Source organism: Hypomesus transpacificus, chromosome 3 (genome assembly GCF_021917145.1).
Source record: "Hypomesus transpacificus isolate Combined female chromosome 3, fHypTra1, whole genome shotgun sequence".
Lineage (NCBI taxonomy): Eukaryota > Metazoa > Chordata > Actinopteri > Osmeriformes > Osmeridae > Hypomesus > Hypomesus transpacificus.
Window position 1 is genome coordinate 3,235,388 of NC_061062.1, and position 22,868 is coordinate 3,258,255.

Consider the following 22,868-nt stretch of genomic DNA (forward strand, 5'->3'; position numbering starts at 1 on the left):
TGTCGGTGAGGAGCCTGTCTCATTAGTGGGATCTCAGCGGGCTCTCTGAGTACAGCAGCCCCATCTACCATCTCACACTAATGCCTGGCTGCCTGGCTGGAATGCCCCGAGTGCAGCCGGCTCCTGTAACAGGGGGGCCAGGACAGCCAGGTTCCATACAGGAGCTCCTTAGACAGGCAGGTTTTCAGTTCCCTACAGTAATGCCAAGAGGCTACTGTAAAGTACTCTGTGCGTAACCTGTAACACGGTCTGGTGCTGTGGGTCCCTGGGGTGTGGCTCAGGTTACAATGTGTTCCACATGCTCTCTTTAGGTGCCAGGGAACAAGACAAAGTACAACCTCTTTTGTGGGCCCTGCTGTTTGATCTCCAAAAGGATGTGAATAGGCACAGTCTATTTGTCTGTATCACGTATCCCACCTGGCCTATACAATCCCTACACACAGTCCCTATACGCCCAGGTACAGAGGGGATGCGGGTACCAAGTGGGATTCCCGGCCTCTGCCCCGGGCTCCCACCGCAGAAACACAGGGCCAGGATCAGTTTCAGGAACTCACCGGCTTGCGTGGGAATTACACGAGGAGATGAAACGGTTACCGTGGCGGCCATGCATGGTTACCGTGGTGGCCATGCAACTAGATCTGAGTGTTCGTTGTCCAGACGACATGGTAGTTTGACGCTCTGTTGAAACGAACAGGCGATATACCATCTGTAAAACACAACACACCCCACAACACTCCCTACCAGGATTGCCATTTCATGTCACTTTATTTATTTTTTTAAAGAAAGGAGACAAACATTTTGTTTTAACAAAACAATCAAGAAATCCACAGTAGCTCTCGTTGTTGCACTTCAACATTTCACTGTACAGCACTTCTACAAAACACAGAAGAAAAAAAAAAAGCTAAATGAAATGAAAGACAAATGTTTTAACGGGGTGTTCCCAGATTACAAGTCTGTTTCAGTAGTCACCAACTGAAGTTGTTAGTTGTTTGTGGAGCTTACAGGCCCGACACCTTGAAACTGTCAGAGTCCAACGTGCATTGGATGGGGACATGGTTGGAGGTTTGTTTCAGTGAAGCCAATTAGGGACCAGTAGTGAACATGACCCTCCGATGCACAGAGCTTCTCCTTGTCCATCTGAACTGAAGACGTTGGCTCTGACCTTTACAGGAGCCTTCCTAAGACAAAGATGGCTCTGGTTTTCAGAGGTGAAACCTCAACATCAGCCACGCTACTCCAGGCGCTAGACTGATGGAGCTTCTGAAACACGTAACGTCCTTCCACAGTGATGATTTGGCAAAGTACAGTTAGCTACTGGACACGGTGTTACCATAGCTACAGCCCCGCTGTTCAGATGTCAGCCTATTGTCTTGTAAAACAAGAATAATTAATCCTCTCCTTGTCTCTCCTGTATAGCTCCTCTTTACAAATACATTGTATCGTACATATATCTACCTTTTTCTGAATTCATTCAATCATTCATACTATTTTAATAATGTGAAGATAGAAAATACCTCTAGTCTTATATTTTTTGCACTTTTTTAAGATTTTCAAGGTCCTGAAATTTTCCGAACTAAAAAATAACAATTTGTTTGTATTTACAAAAACGAATAGATTTCATAAAATAGCAGTGATTGTGTTGTCTATATATTGCTCTCTATGGTTTTCATCGTCAGTTCTGTGTGCTGGTGCAGTAGTAGATATACGCACACACACTCCCAGACAGACATCCACAAGGAGCAGGAAGAGGGAAAGCAGTGGTTTGCTGTCTGTTGTATGAACATGGCTTTAAGACTGAGGAATGCATGGATTGGATAGCATGCTATACTTGATTGTCATACAGCAATAGACAGTGATTGTTTTGGTTTTGAAGTAATGAGAGTCGTAGTTCGATTTTGTGGCGTTCATACATTCATACTGTTGGCTGTCTCAGGACAGTGTAGGTGTCTGTGTGTGTAGCTGTGCTTGCGTATCTGTGTGTGTGCTTGAGTATCTCTGTGTGTGTGTGTGTGCGCATGTCTCGATTCAAATACTCAAGTGATTCCTTAGGAGAAATGGAACCTACAGTTTAGAAAACAGTGGCTCACTACCCGTAACCCACTCATCTTCCCACAATCAGGCAGTACAGAGAGAGTGGTGCCCTCCGCCCCCGCCGCCCCGTCTCTCTCTCTATTGGCATCTGAACTTCCAGTTCTATGGTGGCTTCTTCAGCCATACTGTTACTGGCACTGAAAGAGAATCAAGATACAACCAATGTTTTCGTGCGCGCGTGTCGGTTTACAGCAAAAACATTGAGCTGTCACGTAACCCCCCTAGCCCCCCCCATCACGTACAATCACAGACACAAAAGGTGTGCTGAGTAACAGCAGAAAGAACGCGAGAGTTTGCACCACCTCAGCCAACAGCTGTTGCAGTGTGTCCGTTAACAAGGCCTATCTGAACCGCCCCACGTCTCCTCTCTCTCTCTGGGAAACAAGGCTCTTCATTGGGCGGTGGCGGGGCGGGGGTGGGGTCGCTCGATGGGTCAGGTAAGGGAGAGGCAAGGCTAGGAACGGCAGGATGAAGGGGAGGAGGGTGTCAGCTTTTCAAATGTTATTTACAGCAGTAGGTGACGTGCTCAAGGTCGCTCCAGGAACCAGATCTCGTTGTGTCGCACGGCGGCGGCCGGGTTTGTGTAGCCCGCCACGATGAACGAGTCGCTCACGCAGGTGTCTGGCAAGCCCAGGATCTCGGCCATGGTCCGGATCTCGTTGATGATGGTGACCTCGTTGGTGGCTCCGCCAAACGCTCTGACGTGGAGAAAGAGAGACAGAGAGAGAGACAGAGAGAGAGTCAGAGAGAGAGACAGAGACACAGAGAGAGACACAGCGAGAGAGACAGAGAGAGATTGATTACATCTCTCCCCTACCCCAGTGTGGGGCCCACCCTGTCAGGCTTTGCCGCCGCACTAGCACAGCTCCTGGTACCTGGTGTAGGCGATGATGGCCGGCCACTCCTCTATCACCACGTCTGTGTCCAACGCCTGGGGCGGCTGGGCCTGGTGCTCAGGGGGGAGGTAGTATGCCACCGTCACCTCCCTGAACAGCGTGGACTGGTCCTGGTTGGTCCGCACCACCGTCACGATGGGGATGGTCATACCCAGGTAGTTACCTGAGGGCCGGACAGAGAGATGGTGGGGGGAGTAAACAAGCTGTGTGTGTGTGACAGAGAGTGAGAGGAGAACATGTGTGTGTGACAGAGAGTGAGAGGAGAACGCGCGTGTGTGTGACAGAGAGTGAGAGGAGAACGCGTGTGTGTGTGTGTGTGACAGAGAGTGAAAGGAGAACGTGTGTGTGTGACAGAGAGTGAGAGGAGAATGCGTGTGTGTGTGACAGAGAGTGAGAGGAGAACGCGTGTGTGTGTGACAGAGAGAGTGAGAGGAGAGAGCGTGTGTGTGTGTGAGACAGAGAGAGGGAGAGGAGAACATGTGTGTGTGTGTGAGACAGAGAGAGTGAGAGGAGAGAGCGTGTGTGTGTGTGAGACAGAGAGAGGGAGAGGAGAACATGTGTGTGAGACAGAGTGTGTGTGAGACAGAGAGAGTGAGAGGAGAGCGTGTGTGTGTGTGTGTGTGAGACAGAGAGAGGGAGAGGAGAACGTGTGTGTGTGTGTGTGTGTGTGTGAGACAGAGAGAGGGAGAGGAGAACGTGTGTGTGTGTGTGTGTGAGACAGAGAGAGTGAGAGGACTGACCACTGGTGTTCTGCTGGCAGATGTATCTCATGATCTTCATGAAGCCGTAGCAGATGCTCTGTTCATACGTCTCCTCTTGGATTGTGATGCACGCCCAGTGGGCTTTCTCATAGTGCCGCTTCTCCCACAGCGCGTCCCCGCACTACACGCACACACACACACACACACTCTTAAACATTCTCAGATATTGTTTTCTGGGACAATCAAGCTAGTAATACCCACCAGAGTCCTGTGACGTGTGTCTCTCCTGTGTTTAACCCTCTTCCTGGACAGGCCTAGATGGCTTATCCGCCTTGGGGATCCTCCTCACATCAGATCAATTAGAAACACCAAATTTCCCAGCCCATCATAACACTTGTCTCACTTATCTCTCTGGTCTGTTTCTGGTCTCTCTCTCTCTGGTTTCTTTCTGCACTCTCTCTCGTCTCACTGTCTCTCCCTGGCGTCTCTCTCTCTGGTTTATCTCCATGTCCTCTCCCTGTCTCTCAGGTCTCTCCCTGCAGCCTCTCTCTCTGGTTTATCTCCATGTCCTCTCCCTGTCTCTCAGGTCTCTCCCTGCAGTCTCTCTCTCTGGTTTATCTCCATGTCCTCTCCCTGTCTCTCAGGTCTCTCCCTGCAGCCTCTCTGGTCTCTCTCTCCACAGCCTTAGAGTGGAATTTGAGTGGCCTAGTTTGGATTCTATTAAAAGCCACTGATATTAAGTGGAGGTTCAGGTTGCTTAACATCTGTGTGATGTGAACAAGGAGGCCCTTTTCAGGAAATTGAAACTAAAGTAGCCTAGATTTGGAAGGGTGCATGCGTGCGGTCTCTGTGGGGTGTATGGGACTGTGGGGCATAGTGAGGTCATGTGATTACCCTGTTTGACCCCCCCCCACCCTCCTCCAGCCCAGCTAGAACCAAGGGAACCAGACAGTTGAACAGTGACAGAACAGCTGGACGTCTGTCCACGGGTCTTTCTAGACTGACCTTGTCGTTGCGTGTGAGGAGGGTGAAGGGAACCCTCTCCCTGCTGTGGTGACCGTCGTTGTTTGTGGTCAGCTGGTGGATGGGTTCAGCCATGTCTGGAGGGGGGAGGAGAAGAGAGGGAGGAAGAGGAGGAGAGGGGGAGGAGGAGGAGGAGGAGAAGAGGGGGAGGAGGAGAAGAGGGGGAGGAGGAGAAGAGAGGGAGGAGGAGGAGGAGAAGAGAGGGAGGAGGAGGAGGAGGAGAAGAGAGGGAGGAGGAGGAGAAGAGGGGGAGGAGGAGGAGGAGGAGGAGGAGGAGAAGAGGGGGAGGAGGAGGAGGAGAAGAGAGGGAGGAGGAGGAGAAGAGGGGGAGGAGGAGGAGGAGGAGAAGAGGGGGAGGAGGAGGAGGAGAAGAGAGGGAGGAGGAGGAGGAGAAGAGAGGGAGGAGGAGGAGGAGGAGGAGGAGAAGAGAGGGAGGAGGAGGAGAAGAGAGGGAGGAGTAGGAGGAGGAGAAGAGGGGGAGGAGGAGGAGGAGGAGAAGGAGAAGAGAGGGAGGAGGAGGAGGAGGAGGAGAAGAGAGGGAGGAGGAGAAGAGGGGGAGGAGTAGGAGGAGGAGAAGAGGGGGAGGAGGAGGAGGAGAAGAGGGGGAGGAGGAGGAGGAGGAGAAGGAGAAGAGGGGGAGGAGGAGGAGAAGAAGAGGGGGAGGAGGAGAAGGAGAAGAGAGGGAGGAGGAGAAGGAGAAGAGAGGGAGGAGGAGAAGAGGGGGAGGAAGAGAAGAGGGGGAGGAGGAGGAGAAGAGGGGGAGGAGGAGGAGAAGGAGAAGAGGGGGAGGAAGAGAAGAGGGGGAGGAGGAGGAGAAGAGGGGGAGGAGGAGGGGGGGGGGGGGTGTCAGCATTTTTAAAATCTTATTTACGGCAGTAATCTCTCAGGCAACGCAGTCTTCCTGGGGTTGTGTGTTTGTTTACGGCGGTGTTTAAACCAAGATTGACGTCCTGTAGTCTAATTCCTATGCTGACCCCGAATGTTCTAGAAACAAAACTCAGCATCTCTTAGCAGCGTGCTTGGAGATAGGCCACCTAGAGCCAGCACCCGAGCCTGCTCTGCTGTCCCCTGTCCAGACCAGGTTCAGCAGTGGCCTGGGGCTCCAATCACAACTCCTTATGCAGTTTGCTTAAGGAGTCTTTTCCTTTAACTATTGTTCTATTTATTTAGCTTTGTTTTATTTTGCTGCTAGTGCTTTGGATTAGTATTTGATTTTACTTTTCTACTCAGTTGTTGCTTGCCGTGTCGTCATTGTTCAGGATCAAATCAAATGTTATTTGTTCAGACCCTTTTTCTTTTTTTTGTTAACAAGCGATGACACGTTCCCATACCCTCGTAGAACTGCACCCAAACCAACCAACACCCTCAAGGCCAAGGAAACGGCTGAGCTTGTGTTCAGCTGTGCGCATGAAGAATAAACCACTTTGACTTGTGAGCTCCGTGGGTCGGGCGGTGCCAGGCGGGGGGGTGGGGTGGGGGGGGCATAGCGTGAGAACAACTGTGCCACCCCATGCTGCCAAACTCACAGGGCAGTGGGCCAGAGAGAGATGATGATCAACAATGACAGACAGGAGGAGGGGGGGGGGGGGGTAGGGGTAGGCAGGAGGACAAAAACACACACACCCCATACACACAGCTGCCCTGTAATGGTCCCTCCACCACCAGGCTCTCTTAGACAGACATCAGACCTCACCGACCAGAGAACCCCCCCCGGCCAGCCTCTTCCAGTCAGACAGAAAGACCCGCCCCCCCCCCCCCCCCCCGGCCAGCCTCCTCCAGTCAGACAGAAAGACCCTGCCCCCCCCCCCCCCCCCCGGCCAGCCTCCTCCAGTCAGACAGAAAGACCCTGCCCCCCCCCCCCCCCCCGGCCAGCCTCCTCCAGTCAGACAGAAAGACCAGGCGTGATCCTGAGAGCAGCCCCCCTCTGGGTGAAACCCCCTCTGCAGAGGAAACGGCCCCGGTTCGTCTTCACAGGTTTGCTAGCTGTGCAAGACGGGTGTTTGCTGTGGCGACCACGGCAGATACAGGTACCTGTTGTAGCTGTATGTACACATGAGATATGGTCAGCGCGTGACCATATCTTTCTACTCCAGTTTCTACTCCAGTAGTGTAGGGTCAACATGGTTAACACTGTCAATCATTGATCGGGAGGGTGGCTTGGAAAATAGACCCTGTGTGTGTGTGTTTGCCCAGTGCGGAACAGGGAAATGTATCCCTATTGGTGTAGCTTCACTGTGTCTGGTGTTACTAGTAGCCAGTCAAGTTGGCTACTTCACACACACACAGACACACAGACACACACACCTACCCAGGTCCTACAGGCCTTCAACTTGCACATACACACACCCCCTGCACCTATTTCTCACACACACACACACACACACACACACACACACACACACACACACACACACACACACACACACACATCTCCTAGATCTGTCCCCACCATGACTCTGGAGTAAAAACTCATGTACTAGCACAGCCACACTGCCTAGGAGAGAGTAGCTGAACTGAGATATCAAACCAGAATGACTTCAGGCCTATCTTCAGATCACACACTCTCTATAGTCCGATATCAGTTTCCATCTAAATTTAAAGAGAACTGCGATACAGAGATAGGGAGTGATATGGACTGGAAATGATTCATCCAAAAGGGTTGTCTTTCATCGTGATGAAAATGTTAACCCTTATTTGGCTTGAGCTTGTTTTTATTATAAAGAAACTTAGGTAGTAGGACTTACAAACTCTTTCAGTAGAACCAACAGGAGTTGTGGAGAGAAGCCAATGCCTGTATAAGAGAAGGAATGGCTGCTTTGTTGTTCGGGTGCAAGTTGGTGTAACATAACATCAGAACGGAGAGATACCAGGCTTAAAAAGAGGCATTTGTTGAGAAGGCTACATGACTGGGCTGTTTGCGTATTCACTTAATCAATAAACCAACTGTTTTCCAGGCTGAGGTCTTGATGGCTGTTTACCAGGCTTAGCTCTAGTTGTTATTTTCCACCAAGAACAACATTCTGAGAAGTGACTTGTTTTCAGAACTATGAATTCTGGGGTTGTGTGTGCCAGGTACATGGCTGTAAAGGCTGCTCTGAAATCATGGCTGCATGAACTAATCTGGGGGGTGATTGGCCTCAATCTGTTGCATTTGCAGAGTAAACCTCTCAGTCTGAACAGTGGGACTATTTGAGAACTGCTTCAGGCCTTGAAATACGGCGTTTCGGATCTCCTTCCTGCTCCTGTCACTGCTGATACGACAGTTGTAAATAAACAAAAATAACGACCGCAATTCTCTTTGATTCGTCTGTAGTTTTCATGCCACCTTTTGGTATTGCCTCCATTCCTGCTCTGCTAGGAACCCACGACAGAGGTGGTACCAAAAATACAATCATTTATCCGGATTTGCCAGATGAAAGCCCCCAAAAGTAGGACCCAAACTAATTGGGTCGAGTGGGTGCCACACCCTGGAACAGCCCCGTGAGTGCACACATGCTTTAAGCCCTACAGCACAGTAAAGAGGTTTACCCTAGCTTTCTCCACTGTCATGACCCTCCTATTTCAGGACTGGATTTAACAGCCAACTGTTCAGCACCAAAACATACGAACCAGACTAATCCTTGCAGCTATAAAGCCCTATCTATTTGCTCCATGCTATTATTCTACAGGCTTTCAGGCTTTCCTTTCCATCAAACATTTTCTTCTGTTCAGTTTCTCAGAACACCACAACTCGATCTGCTTTCTAATTTTCTGCTCTGCCTTGCATTTGCACTATTTGTATGTCGCTTCGGATCAAAGCGTCTGCTAAATGACTCGAATGTAAAAGGTAAATTATATACTGGCACGAAGCCTCGACCGTCTTGCCAGCTAACCAGACAACCACACAGCCAGCCAGCCAGCCAGCCAGCCACACAGCCAGCCAGCCAGCCACACAGCCAGCCAGCCAGCCAACCACACAGCCAGCCAGCCAACCACACAGCCAGCCAGCCAACCACACAGCCAGCCAGCCACACAGCCAGCCAGCCAGCCCCACAGCCAGCCAGCCAGCCCCACAGCCAGTCAGTCACACAGCCAGCCAGCCACACAGCCAGACTGCAGGGATCCCTCCTTGGGTTGTGACCTACGAGACCGCTGTGTTGAGAGCCAGAGACCCTCAGCATCCCCCGGCCCTCAGCACCCCCCAGCCCTCAGCACTCCCTAGCCCTCCCCTAGCCCTCAGCACCCCCCAGCCCCTAGCCCTCCCCAGCCCCTAGCCTTCAGCACCCCCCAGCCCTCAGCACCCCCTAGCCCTCTCCAGCCCTCAGCACCCCCTAGCCCTCCCCAGCCCTCAGCACCCCGTAGCCCTCCCCAGCCCTCAGCACCCCCTAGCCCTCCCCAGTCGTCAGCACCCCCTAGCCCTCCCCAGCCCTCAGCACCCCCTAGCCCTCCCCAGCCCTCAGCACCCCCTAGCCCTCCCCAGTCGTCAGCACCCCCTAGCCCTCCCCAGTCGTCAGCACCCCCTAGCCCTCCCCAGCCCTCAGCACCCCCTAGCCCTCCCCAGCCCTCAGCACCCCCTAGCCCTCCCCAGCCCTCAGCACCCCCTAGCCCTCCCCAGTCGTCAGCACCCCCTAGCCCTCCCCAGTCGTCAGCACCCCCTAGCCCTCCCCAGGCCAGCTGTGTTTCCCTCCTCTCCATGGCCCTGCCATGTTCAGGCCTTGTGCTCTACTCAGCTCACCCTGTCTGCATTCCACAGGCTGTGGAAGTAGGTCAGATCAACTCGCCTCTGCTGCTCTGCCCCTGGGCAGGGGCGTTCTAGTTCAAATCCAGGCTCTGTTCATAAACACACACACACACCAGGCTGTGGCTGGCTGGCGTACTGAACTGAGCGACAGAAAGAGAGGGTATGTCACACTTGTCCGACTGGAATGACAGGCTTCATTTAGGCACACGAGAAAGGGTCAGTCCTGTTTGTCTGACTCCTCATAACCTCCTGGGGGAGCTGTCTCTGTTAAGATTTGTATATGTTAAGTGTTTGCACCTCCCTGCCACAGTCAATTCCGTGTTTGTATAACATACATGGCGAATAAACCGAATTATGATTCTGATTCTTAGTCACGGTCTACCATCACCGCCCTGCAGGCTGAGGCAAACTGTCCTTACTCATCCTCATGACCTAACCTTTATGGAGTTCTGTGCTAGTTGGGTCTCTTAAATGTTATGACCACACCAGTGAACGGGTCATCCCTGCTTTGTCCAAAATACTTCAACAACACCTGATTTATTTACAAGGAAATTCCAAACTTACCACGCATCACATCAACACAAGGCAGCTTGCTTCCTGAATCCAGGTTATTCACTCGGGAGATTTAGACAAGATGTAGTTAAGCAGCTATTGTCGGCTTCTGACAGGGCAGAAGGCTGCTGTGTTACCCCACACGCTTAGGTTCAGGTTGGTTCACGAGCAGTAATATATATGAGCAGTATTGTGGCGTTGCAATATGTTCTGAGCTGTAGGCCTGCGCTTTAAACACTAATTGTATGTCGGCAAACAGTATAATATCTGTGGCCCTTTTTTTTCTGGTGGAGTCTGATGGCTGAACGGTTAGGGAATCGCGCTATTACTCAGAAGGGTGCCGGTTTGATTCCTGGCCGTGCCAAATGACGTTGTGTCCTTGGGCAAGGCACTTCACCCTACTTGCCTCGGGGGGAATGTCCCGGTACTTACTGTAAGTCGCTCTGGATAAGAGCGTCTGCAAAATTACTAAATGTAATGTAAATGTGGTGGACCAGTGTGTCGCTGTCATCGTCAGCCCTGCCTGGAAATGCTTTGTCCTGGATTCTAGACTGGGGCAAAAGAAAGGTACAAAAGGGGAAGGTGTTCTTCAGATCTGGAAATGGGGTTACTAAAACACAATGAATTGGGCTAATAATAACTTTTGGTAAACACACTACACTGTGGACAATGCAAGGCTTCACCTTTAGTAGCCAGCTACATTGCAGTCAGAACTTTCTGACAGTGTTTTATTGATAGTTGTTGCAAAGTAGCAACTTGATACCACGGTTGCAGCCGATTGTGTTTATGTGATCGTTCAATTGAATTCACTCACTCGTTCTTCCAAATCCGGTGCAAAAATAACATTAGCAATACTACTGACACAATGTGTTTTGATTTGACAGCGCTTGCAGTTTTAGTTCGATTTGTAGATCATTTTGCTTGCAGGAATCTAGGAATCTGGATGGAACAGGAAATTAAAACAAAGTAGACCCACGGTTTATAGCCGCATTATTGTTGTCATAATATAGCCATACAGTGCCAGCCATTTTGTTTCTACTGTACTCTTCCCACAGCCTGTGTCAATTCATACCATATTCAGTTATATTCCTAACCTAGTGTGTACTTTCACCCTGGCACGGTTTACCTGTAGGAACCTCCACTTGGTGTCCTCGCGCTACATCCTGCCAATAACGCAGCAGTTGGTTATCGTCGTCCATAGTCTCCCCCTCTCCCTCCATGCTGCCATTGCCCGAATCTGACAGCTGGTCTTCCGAAAAAGATTCGAGGTCTTCTAGTGTTATCATCCCATGTTGGGGTCCAAAATCAGACCCGTCGCCTCCACCTCCACTGCTCATACGACAACCACCAGGGTCCATTATCGTATCCCTACTCTATCCCTGAATACGTGCAGCTCAGCTCTGCAGAATAGGTCAGCTAATACTGGGTCTACTCTAAGACCTTTACGATATTGTGTTTAAATATCAGTGTGTCAGAGTTGACAGTGTATCTTGTCAGAGTGGAGACACTTGGCAATTTTCTGACGGGTAATATCCGTTTTAAGAAAACTTTGTGTTCATAGCCTAGGCTACCAGTCAGAGCGCTGATCGCGACGCTTGCATGCAGCCATTCTACTTTCTTTGCAGAATATATCTGGTCTTAACAGATACGCTATTTAAGTTGCCTTAATATTGGTCTTTCGGTAGGCTATAAGTTAACACTGACCTCGATCTGTCCGTGAGTACGTGACGCTTTTTGTGGACTGGTGAACTTGATGTTTATAAGAGACGAAGGAAAACCACGTGATACAATATGCTACGCTCTTCACATTGGTCCCGCCCTTCCCAGTCCGTGGATAGAGCGCTTGGAGTTCGATCTCCAGTATTTACAGAAGACACACGCTTGTGCTACTGAGCACAGTTATTACTCCCCAACGGCTTTCACGTGTATTACAAACAATATTAGATTTTTATAACACATACACAAACGAACAGGGCATCAAACGAATGTTCAACTGTTCAGTTGTGTTGCCTCAAGTGAACTGTAGATCAGCGCGTTGGGGTACACGACGCTTGTTATTTTTTATTCATTATTTATTTAAAAGAAAATGTTATAACAAATAACTTTTACACTTTAAGGAAGTTATGAATCAATGTCAAACATTACTATGACCACCAATCACTGCAGTGGACGAGAGACATGAGGGCTCAGACTATGTACGTGTGCTTTTGTGTCACGCAAATGACTCCCTGTTGTGTTTGAGCGAGTGCGCGGATAAGGATGTAGGGATTTTCAACGGCTGTGATGCAGGCTGTCCCCACCATGCTGCAGTCTCCATTAGACACGTACAGACAGAGGAGCAGATTATGTAACACTGTGTATTCCACCATGCGCGAGGGTGCAGGCAAGGCACTGATAGGCCCATCTGTTTGCCTGTATGTCAGTGTGTCTCCTTGCCCACATAGGGATTTGAGAGAGTTAACATGTTGTCACCTGAGGAGGACGTTGTTGGATCTGGTCTCTTGATTGATTGTGAAAGATATGACTGTTGTCTGATGTACCTGAGCATACGAATCAAGGAGAAATGATTGGAAACAACCTTCATCTGTGGCTGAGTCCATATTGATACCCTTCTCCTGTTAGCTTTGCCTTGATGATGATGTCAGTGTTGAGCATCAGTTCATGGCACGCTGGCTGTGCGTCCATTGGGTGCAGAACTGTGGGTAAGCATTCTGCGTCTTCCGTTATTAATAGCTTCCAAGTCAACTGGCTGTCGGATTGGTTCTCCTCGTCGCCCAAGCTCCGCCTCGTCCAATCAGATCTCTGTCTGCCTGTCCCACAGAGTGCACTCTGTAACCCCTCCGTGGGCGTTTGCTCTTGATGTGCGCTGCTCACCCTCCTCTCCTTGTTCTCCTCCACCTTCCCTCATCACGTCCTCGTCCGGCGGCCAGTAGAGCTGATCTGTGTCTGGGACTGAGCATGTGAGGGGTGACGGTGGGTGAAGAGAACCCTGGAGATGGAATCTGTCTGTCCGTCCGTCCGTCCGTCCGTCCCTCTCTCTCTCTCTCTCTCTCTCTCTCTCTCTCTCTCTCTCTCTCTCTCTCTCTCTCACCGTCTCTCTCTCTCTCTCTCTCTCTCTCCGTCTCTCTCTCTCTCTCTCTCTCTCTCTCTCTCTCTCTCTCTCTCTCACCGTCTCTCTCTCTCTCTCTCTCTCTCTCTCTCTCTGTCTACCTCTCTCTCTCTCTATCTGTCTACCTCTCTCCCCCCGTGTCTCTCTTTCTCGTTCCCCGTCTTGCTCTTTTCCTCACCTTGTCTCTCTCCACTCTGGCTATAGGATGATTAGAAACCAATTGGTTTCCTGTAATCCCATTGGTTAAATCTGACAGTGACCAGGTGTCGTGGCTTCCCTGCTGTGTGTCCTTGGGGACACCTGGCTCCTGGTCCCCCTCCAAGCTCTGCTGAGGACCGAGACCCATCGGTGTTCAGCTCAACCAGAACACTGTAGGATTGTGTCAAATACAAAACATAATAGAATTGAACAGGCAATTCATCATCACTTGATTCATGAGAAATAATGGGGTAGAGGACATGAAGACTTTCTGGGGGGGTTATTTTGGTGTTGTCCTCATCTTAACCATGAAATGACTTAAGCTTTACTGGTGTGTTTTGATGCGTGATGTTGATGATGCTCCACTTCTACTAACGTGCGTAGCGTTCGGTTGCTTGTTGTGCTTAAAGGCAGTGTTGGTAACTTTTGCGAGCCTAGCTATTTTGTCTTGAGATCGAAAGGATTCAAACCTAAATATCCCACCCCCTCCCTTCAAAGCCATTCCCTCCATGAATGCGCTGCGCAGCTTTACAGACCTACCTGGTGGAAGGTAGGTAGGTAAACAGACAAGTAGCCCGTCCAACCATAGCAACCATAGCTTTATTACAGTCCTGCTACACCCACACATATCTGATTTGTAAAATATTACTATTTTACAATACTTTTAGACTTTGGTTGCTATCAGGATGTGACGTTTATTCCAGCAAATGACAAGAAGTGCATCTCAACAACATTACCAACCCTGAGAACATTCTCGTAGGTGTAAGGCCATGCGTTCTTTAGAGCGCCCACCTGAAACCTTCCTCTCGTCTGAATGGTGCTTCCTTGAACTCTCATTTTTGAAAAAGGGAAAATGTCAACCTGGACGAGTTCATCCTGGCAGATGGTCGTGGTAGGAGATTATCCTAGCCGTACACAGGTTCCTTGGAAAGGCTACATGCAGCTACCAGTTTGCGTGCGATTTGTCAGCACTTAAAATGGTCCCTACTGGGTGTCAGTGGTACAAGGGGAGCATGGGGTTAGATCTTATTTGATTCTCTCTCTTGGTCTTTAATCCTTTTATGTTATGTTGTGGAGAAAAGCCTGTTTGTGACCCACGCATACCCCATGCCCCAGGCAAAATGAGACACATACCGCTCTCTGATGATATCTCAAAGTAGGACCTAGTCTGCTGTTTTCCTGCTCTTCTCCTGTCGTGATGTGGCTTTGTTACTAATGGTAGCAGACATGTCACCTTTGGGCTCTAGCTATTGTCTGTGTTCTGTTGTGGCGTGTGTGACATTTGTTTCAAATGGCAAAGAAAAAATAAGCAGTTCACCAAATTTATTGTCTCAATAAAAACAACAATCCATCATAGACCACTGATAGACCGCAATCTGAGGAGCCAATCTTTGACATGGAGGACATTGTGTGCCGTGTGTTAGACCTGATGATATAACTTTGTTACGAGATGGACTTAGGGTCTGTTATTTCACCCTGACACGATGGTTCTGGTGGCTCCCTTCCTGACTCCTCAAACACAAGGGCCTGGCTTTAGCTGAGCCAGGCCTGTTACACTCAGGTTCTCTGCTTACCTAGCTCCCAAGCCGCCTCTAGGATAACAGCACACTGATATCGATCGTCCTTTTTAGATAACAGTAATTACCTTCTTACTTTCTCTTCCACCAGCAGATGTTGCCACCTAGATTGCAACCTACTTCCACGTATAAGATGAACGGTCAGACTGAATTTCAATAGAATAATCTAAACAAGCGTAACATGCTTTGGTTACGTGTATTACGTGTTAAGTTCTCGACAAACTAGGTTGCTTCCATGATGGAGACTGAGGCCACATGGGTTCAGTAGGATAATCGTTTTGAAACATGGTTACGAAAGCCCATTTTCATCCTGTGTCAAATTTGTAAAAGCAAAATGTTTGACTGGAGAAACCAGAGAATTCATTCAGGTATTCGTTCAATGTCTTTTTTCTGGAGCAGCAGGTCTCGATCAGAACAATTGGAAGCCCAACGTTTCTTTCATTCTGTTGTACACTTCCACTGCGAGGAAGAATACATATAGATACATTCTGCCTGTCTGTCATCTGAATTTACCTTTGTTAGTCCAGTAACCGCAGTAAATGAAAAAGACAGTTGTTAGGTAATTTAGTGTGTCATTATAGTACAGGTCTCCACTTTCTCTTTCTTTCTCTCTCTGTTGCGTCTTCTCGCTCTCTCTCTCTCTCTCTCTCTCTCTCTCTCTCTCTCTCTCTCTCTCTCTCTCTCTCTCTCTCTCTCTCTCTCTCTCTCTTTCTCTCTCTCACATATTCTTTCTCTCTCTCTCTTTTTACTCTTTCTCTCTCATTTATGTCTACCTCCCTCTCTTTTCTGGTGTGGTCCTCGACTGTGAAGGTCCTGGAGGGGTTCACGTCCAGGCTGATCCAGACCAGGGTCCTTTCCTCCAGAGATCTGCGTTCCTTGACCAAGTACCAGCTCATCCTGGCCAGAGAGCAGTTCCGCAGGAACCCTCCACCTCACGTCAGGGTACGCTGCCGCCCACAACACCAGCCTGGTCGTGCTAGAACTCATCCACATGCAGCCTTCAGTAAACAGAAACATGCAACCACAAAACATGGCGCTATCACAGAATCGATTTCCACAGGATGACCCCTATACTAAGGGCGATAAAATGTAAACATTGTCATGTTGTGACTGACGTGATCAAGTAATCTGCTGTTTGCAAATGAGGTAAAGTCAAGCTCAGCTAAGTCAGGCTAGACCAAGCTTATAGCCTAGACCTCTCACATAATATGACATCATTGGTAAAGCTCTTTGTAGTCTCACTCAGCCTTGCCCTGAGCTTCTCAACCACGTCTCCGGCTGCCTAGCGAAGCTAAGCCCATCCTGGTTTCGAACTAATCCAGCTCTGCTGTCTTGCTGTTGACAGGGGGGCCAACAGGGGGCGCTGGAGGGAGACTTTGCCCTGTGTATCAGCCTGTACCACGGCTACGAGCTCCTGATGGCCATGGGCCTGCGCTCGCTCTACGTTTACGTCCAAGGCATCATGGACGGCACGAGGGGTAGGAGACTCCCGCTCCACCCACACCGTCACCTGGGTGCATGTTTTCTCCGCCTGGTAGACGCTGACGTTGTGTGTTCCTTCTGATTGTGTTCCGATGCTGTGTTCCATCATTCTGTTCTTGTCCGTGTTTCTTGGTTCTGCGTGCGATGGTAGAGATGTCTCGGGCCAGGAATGAGCTCCAGAGGAACCCGACCTTCATGGACCTCTTTAAGGAGATGGAGAGCATGTTCCTCAAGTCTGCAGGTACCCATGTCACTCCGCATGATGACCTATCTTAACTGGGCTGTGTTCAAGAACGCAATGTGTTTTTTTTGTTGTTGTGCTTTTTCGAAAGCTGTGTATCTAAGCTAGTCCGGTAACAACTGGATAGGAGAGTATTGTGTTCTCCAATGTTAATCAATAAATGTCTTCCCTACGACTCCTCATGTCAGGTTAGTACCCAGAAATCCTAGTTGTTTGTGCATAACGCATTCTTCTCCTTCTCTGTGTCCCAGGTCCAGGGGAGCAGTTTATCTACAGCCACCCTAAGCTTCTGAAGCTGGAGGAAGTAGTTCTGCAACACTTCAAAACCTGGGCTGAAAACTCACATTCAGGTACTACGCTGAGATAATGTGTTTACTATCACTGTTCCCGACTCGATTAAGATCCACATCGAAATGATCCACATGCAGCAACGTAACAGGGATCTCTTATGTGACGCTTCCAAGGGTCAGTTATACAACATGTTGCCTTTTTAGCCCCCATTGAGGCAGGAAATCGGTATTTTCAGTTGAATGAGCTGATACGATCCTCCTCTGATTGGTCTAGACCTGGGCTCTGCCAGCGGGCAGCAGGAAGTGAGCACGCGTGTGATGATCTTCTCGTCGTTCCGCGAGAGCGTGCAGGAGATTGCCGCCATGTTGAACCGCCACCAGCACGTCATCAGGGTCATGACCTTCATGGGCCAGGCCTCTGCGGGGAAGGTCAAAGGGTTCACCCAGAAGGAACAGCTGGAAGTAGGAACTGCTTTCTGTCATACTCACACATATACCTGTGTTTATGTATGTATTTAGAACTGCATAACATCACTGCTGTACCCATGTCACTTCTATGATGTACTGCAGATAAGGCAATATTGGTGCAGCCCAAACTAGGTCCCGCCTTGCTCTGTTGTAGCTTGTATGTTAAATAATACACAAGTATTTCTGGTATGATGTCTCCAGTACAGCTAACAACTGCTCTGGGCCAATGAGAGCATGATGCCACTGTGTTGCCAGGGGGAAAGCTTTAACATTAGCCTCTGACTAACTCGCCAGCGTTCGTTTGCCGGGGACTGAAAAGGTTACCTTGCGAACAAAGGGTTTAATGGCTTATCAATGAAAGTCAAAACCTAACTTTAGATAGTTTTATGAATTGTGCAGTTCCCAGTGTTTAAGAGAGTTATATTGTGTGTAGTTCCCAATGTTTAAGAGAGTTATAGTATGTGTGCAGTTCTCAGTGTTTAAGATAGTTATATTATGTGTGTAGTTCTCTGTGTTTAAGAGAGTTATATGATGTGTGTCGTTCCCAGTGTTTAAGAGAGTTATATGATGTGTGTCGTTCCCAGTGTTCAAGCCTCCCCTCTCTCCTCTGTTCAGGTGGTGCGGCGTTTCCGTGAGGGGGGCTTCAACACTCTGGTGTCCACCTGTGTAGGGGAGGAGGGGCTGGACATCGGAGAGGTCGACCTCATCATCTGCTTCGACGCTCAGAAGAGCCCGATCCGATTGGTCCAGAGAATGGGTCGCACAGGACGCAAGCGCCAGGGCAGGATTGTGGTGATCCTGTCAGAGGGCAGAGAGGAACGGGTGAGGAGGGAGGCAGGGAGGGAGGGAGGGAGGGAAGGAGGAAGGCAGGGAGGGAGGGAGGTAGGGAGGGAAAATAACATAAGGGTAGAGAAAGAAGGAATCAAGTCAAATCAAGTGTTTTTGTATAGCCCTTTTTACAAGTAATGTCACAGCACTTGAATCAACCTAAACCCTCAAGGAAGGGAAGAGGAGAAGGGCAAGGGGAGGAGGAGGAGAGAGACGGATGTGAGGAGGATCTCTCCTGGGGGTCTTCCTCACAACACCTAACACTAAGTGACCGCTTTAAAGTTCTCACATCTCACCATCACGTCTGTGGCATCTCTCTCTCTTTTCCTCTTCCAGACGTACAATCAGAGCCAGTCCAACAAGCGGAGTCTTCACAAGTCCATTCTGGGGAACAGAAACAGCCTCCACATGTTCACCAACAGCCCCCGCATGCTGCCCCCGGGAGTCCAGCCCACCCTGCACAAGATGCACATCAGCTGCGGACAGTTTGACCACGGGGAGGCCGGACGGAAGACATCCCGCAGACGCCGGTCTCACGAAGAGGGGCAAGATTCCCTCGTCCATCCTCACAACCTAGGTAGGAGACGTCGTCCACCCTCACAACCTAGGTAGGAGACGTCGTCCACCCTCACAACCTAGGTAGGAGACGTCATCCACCCTCACAACCTAAGTAGGAGACATCGTCCACCCTCACAACCAAGGTAGGAGACGTCGTCCACCCTCACAACCTAGGTAGGAGACGTCGTCCACCCTCACAACCTAGGTAGGAGACGTCATCCACCCTCACAACCTAGGTAGGAGACGTCGTCTACCCTCACAACCTAGGTAGGAGACGTCATCCATCCTCACAAGCTAGGTAGGAGACGTTATCCACCCTCACAACCTAGGTAGCCATCATCCACCCTCACAACCTACGTAAGAGACATTGTCCACCTAACCTGACTCGCCAGATGGTTTGTTACACCTATCCATCTGGGCAGTTGCCCTTGGAAACTGTTTGAACCCTCACCAAAACCTTTACAGTCTGGTGTGTATGTGTGTTACAGTGACCTACCCAACGACCGGAAAGAAAGATGGCTACCTCACCACGTCTGAGTACTCCGTATGGGCGTCGACCATGAAGCTGGATGAGAACGAGGCCCCGCCCACACTCAGGCCATATCACTTCCTGTCCCTACCCGGGGACACGCCCCCTCCAGTGGCTCCAGGGGCCAGGATCCTGTCACTGTGGGAGTGGAGGCACTGGCAGAACCGCCCCCTCCCCACCCACAGGGTGGAGCACTCCGCCCGCTGCCTCCACTTCACCAGCATCATGGAGCTGACAGACAGCCTGCGACAGGACGACGAGGTGAGGGGTCAAGCTGGGGTCAGGGGTCAGGCTGGGGTCAGGCTTGGGTGAGGGGTCAGGGGTCAGGCTGGGGTGAGGGGTCAGGCTGGGGTCAGGGGTCAGGCTGGGGTGAGGGGTCAGGCTGGGGTGAGGAGTCAGGCTGGGGTCAGTCTGGGGTGAGGGGTCAGGCTGGGGTCAGGCTGGGGTCAGGCTGGGGTGAGGAGTCAGGCTGGGATCAGGGGTCAGGCTGGGGTCAGGCTGGGGTGAGGAGTCAGGCTGGGGTCAGGGGTCAGGCTGGGGTCAGGGGTCAGGCTGGGGTCAGGGGTCAGACAGGGCTCGACCAAGTCTGTTTAGGCTGTTTGTGCTTTTTGTTGTAGTAGCGTAATTCTTTGTCCTTAGTGACTTCATTATTCTTTGTTTTATATGCTTAAAGTACTATTCTTTACCACTATATTATAGTGCTGTTGTGTACGGATGAATTACACGGCATTATTAACAACTTGTACAGTAATAATTGTAATTCATCTATCCGTTTAAAAGGATTTTAACTTGTTGTTGAGTGACTTTTACACTCACAACTTTCGGCATATCTCCAGCTTCTTCAGGGGGCTTCCTGAACCTGTCACAGGCTAACCTGTCCTGGTTACAGGAACACAGTCTGTCAGGTGTGGAAGTCACAGGCTAACCTGTCCTGGTTACAGGAACACAGTCTGTCGGGTGTGGAAGTCACAGGCTAACCTGTCCTGGTTACAGGAGCACAGTCTGTCAGGTGTGGAAGTCACAGGCTAACCTGTCCTGGTTACAGGAACACAGTCTGTCGGGTGTGGAAGTCACAGGCTAACCTGTCCTGGTTACAGGAGCACAGTCTGTCAGGTGTGGAAGTCACAGGCTAACCTGTCCTGGTTACAGGAACACAGTCTGTCAGGTGTGGAAGTCACGGGCTACAACAGCACCCCCTCGTACAGAGAGCTGGAGAGGAATCAATCACACTGCACGTGGGGAAAGTGAGATTCAGTTATGTGCTGTTATTGACCACCAGATCAGAGATTTAATTAATGTGCTTTGTGTGTTGTGATTGTATCCGTATTAATAATCCAATTATACATGTTGTGACAGATCAAGTAATTACTCTGCCATCTACCAGCAGCTAATGGAGACACCAGCCCAGAATAGCAACGTGTGCTGAGGCAGCCAAATACATCGGCCTGATTAGCATTTTACCACAACCCTCTCTGTAACCCAGAAACTGCTTGAGTGCTTTTGGTGTTTCAGCATGATAATGAGAGGTAGATGGAAGGTGGTGTTTCACCATGATAATGAGAGGTAGATGGAAGGTGGTGTTTCAGCATGATAATGGGAGGTAGATGGAAAATGGTGTTTCAGCATGACAATGGGAGGTAGATGGAAGGTGGTGTTTCACCATGATAATGAGAGGTAGATGGAAGGTGGTGTTTCAGCATGATAATGAGAGGTAGATGGAAGGTGGTGTTTCAGCATGATAATGGGAGGTAGGTGGAAGGTGGTGTTTCAGCATGATAATGAGAGGTAGATGGAAGGTGGTGTTTCACCATGATAATGAGAGGTAGATGGAAGGTGGTGTTTCAGCATGATAATGGGAGGTAGATGCAAAATGGTGTTTCAGCATGACAATGGGAGGTAGATGGAAGGTGGTGTTTCACCATGATAATGGGAGGTAGATGGAAGGTGGTGTTTCAGTATGATAATGAGAGGTAGATGAAAGGTGGTGTTTCAGCATGATAATGAGAGGTAGATGGAAGGTGGTGTTTCAGCATGATATTGAGAGGTAGGTGGAAGGTGGTGTTTCAGCATGATAATGAGAGGTAGATGGAAGGTGGTGTTTCAGCATGATAATGGGAGGTAGGTGGAAGGTGGTGTTTCAGCATGATAATGAGAGGTAGGTGGAAGGTGGTGTTTCAGCATGATAATGAGAGGTAGATGGAAGGTGGTGTTTCAGCATGATAATGAGAGGTAGATGGAAGGTGGTGTTTCAGCATGATAATGGGAGGTAGGTGGAAGGTGGTGTTTCAGAATGATAATGAGAGGTAGGTGGAAGGTGGTGTTTCAGCATGATAATGAGAGGTAGATGGAAGGTGGTGTTTCAGCATGATAATGGGAGGTAGGTGGAAGGTGGTGTTTCAGCATGATAATAAGAGGTAGGTGGAATGTGGTGTTTCAGCATGATAATGAGAGGTAGATGGAAAGTGGTGTTTCAACGTCAGGACTGGCGGTGGTGTTGTTGTCGACAGCGGTGGCTGTTACCCTCTAGGGATATATTATACTGTGCAGTCCTGAAACTTTCACATTCCGCAGATGTGTGTGTGTGTTTGTGTTTGTGCCCATGACAGGATCCAACAGTGAAAACAGATCTAAGGTTATATTTGTGTGTGTGCAGCTCTGTGTTTGTGTGTGTGTTTGTGTGTGTGTTTGTGTCAAGCTAGGAAAACAAACAATTTAGCCAGTGATCCAGTGTGTGAGAGACAGGTCACTGTGATCTAATTTGAGACAGGCTACTGACTGGAATCTAATTAGAGAGACAGTTTAGTGACTACAGTCTGATTAGCGAGAGAGAGACAGGTTATTGCTGTGTAGTTAGAGACAAGTTGCTGACTAGTCTTACTAGAGAGAGAGACAGGTTACTGTCGTCTAATGAGACAGAGAGAGAGACACACACACAAACAGCTTACTGTCGTCTAATGTGAGTGAGAGAGAGAGAGAGAGAGAGAGAGAGAGAGGTTACTGTCGTCCAATGAGGAGACAGTCTGGAGCGGTCTGGATCTGATTTCACAGATATTTAAATCATCTCCTCTGGTTCAAACACACGCTGATTTATGGACAGGCGTCTGCTGCCGTATGTCTTCCTCAGCGTTGTGTGCTACGGCAGCAGCTCTTCTCATGGTCTCCCTCCTACACAGGTGGGCCGCAGCAGAGTCATGGAGTCAGCCCCCCCCGCTGCTCTGAGATGCCTGTCTGATAGCTGGCTATCTGCTCTCATCATCTTCTCAAACACATATCCATTAGCGAGCCTTTCTGTGCGTGGGCGTTCATGTGTGTGTCTGTGTAATAGGCTTTGTATCTTGTATCCAAGTGAAACATGTTTTAAAATGGCCCTGGCATGAACGCACAATTGACTGACTGCTTTTCTGTTGAGAAACAGAGAAAGTTAGCAGCATTTAGAACTCTGTTTTCGACTTTGATCCATCGGCACACAAATTGCATTTTCTTTCCAGCGGTGTTAATTATTTTTCCACAAGGGGCTTAACTTACCCTATTTATCTGTGTTTAACACAAACACACACACACACACACACACATTGGCACCCTCACTCTATTCTCTCTGCATGGAT

At 49.6% G+C, this 22,868-nt stretch overlaps 2 protein-coding genes across 2 annotated transcripts in view; one reads left to right on the forward strand and one right to left on the reverse strand.

Annotated features, from left to right (window-relative positions):
• Positions 1-22,868, forward strand: part of fancm (FA complementation group M) — a 36,375-nt gene that overhangs the window by 3,001 nt on the left and 10,506 nt on the right. The window contains exons 5-12 of the mRNA XM_047051401.1: positions 15,678-15,809; positions 16,213-16,345; positions 16,501-16,590; positions 16,842-16,940; positions 17,155-17,342; positions 17,964-18,170; positions 18,513-18,753; positions 19,223-19,524. Coding sequence (XP_046907357.1) covers positions 15,678-15,809; positions 16,213-16,345; positions 16,501-16,590; positions 16,842-16,940; positions 17,155-17,342; positions 17,964-18,170; positions 18,513-18,753; positions 19,223-19,524 — 1,392 coding nt within the window. The remainder of the gene's footprint in view (positions 1-15,677; positions 15,810-16,212; positions 16,346-16,500; positions 16,591-16,841; positions 16,941-17,154; positions 17,343-17,963; positions 18,171-18,512; positions 18,754-19,222; positions 19,525-22,868) is intronic.
• Positions 747-11,769, reverse strand: soul3 (heme-binding protein soul3). Its single transcript, XM_047049848.1, has 5 exons — positions 11,110-11,769; positions 4,694-4,788; positions 3,728-3,869; positions 2,967-3,150; positions 747-2,789 (listed from the first exon to the last, which is right to left on the reverse strand). Exons 1-5 carry the CDS (start codon positions 11,339-11,341, stop codon positions 2,618-2,620), a joined length of 825 nt encoding a protein of 274 aa, XP_046905804.1. The 5' UTR covers positions 11,342-11,769; the 3' UTR covers positions 747-2,617.

What these genes read in the sequence shown, in the direction of transcription:
- soul3 (XM_047049848.1), bottom strand. Translation starts at nt 11,341, where the DNA reads ATGGACCCTGGTGGTTGTCGTATGAGCAGTGGAGGTGGAGGCGACGGG. An exon ending in CCAAGTGGAGGTTCCTACAG is followed by an intron (nt 4,789 to 11,109) that starts GTAAACCGTGCC and finishes TCCCCCCTCCAG; the next exon opens with ACATGGCTGAACCCATCCAC. An exon ending in GCCATCATCGCCTACACCAG is followed by an intron (nt 2,790 to 2,966) that starts GTACCAGGAGCT and finishes TCTCCACGTCAG; the next exon opens with AGCGTTTGGCGGAGCCACCA.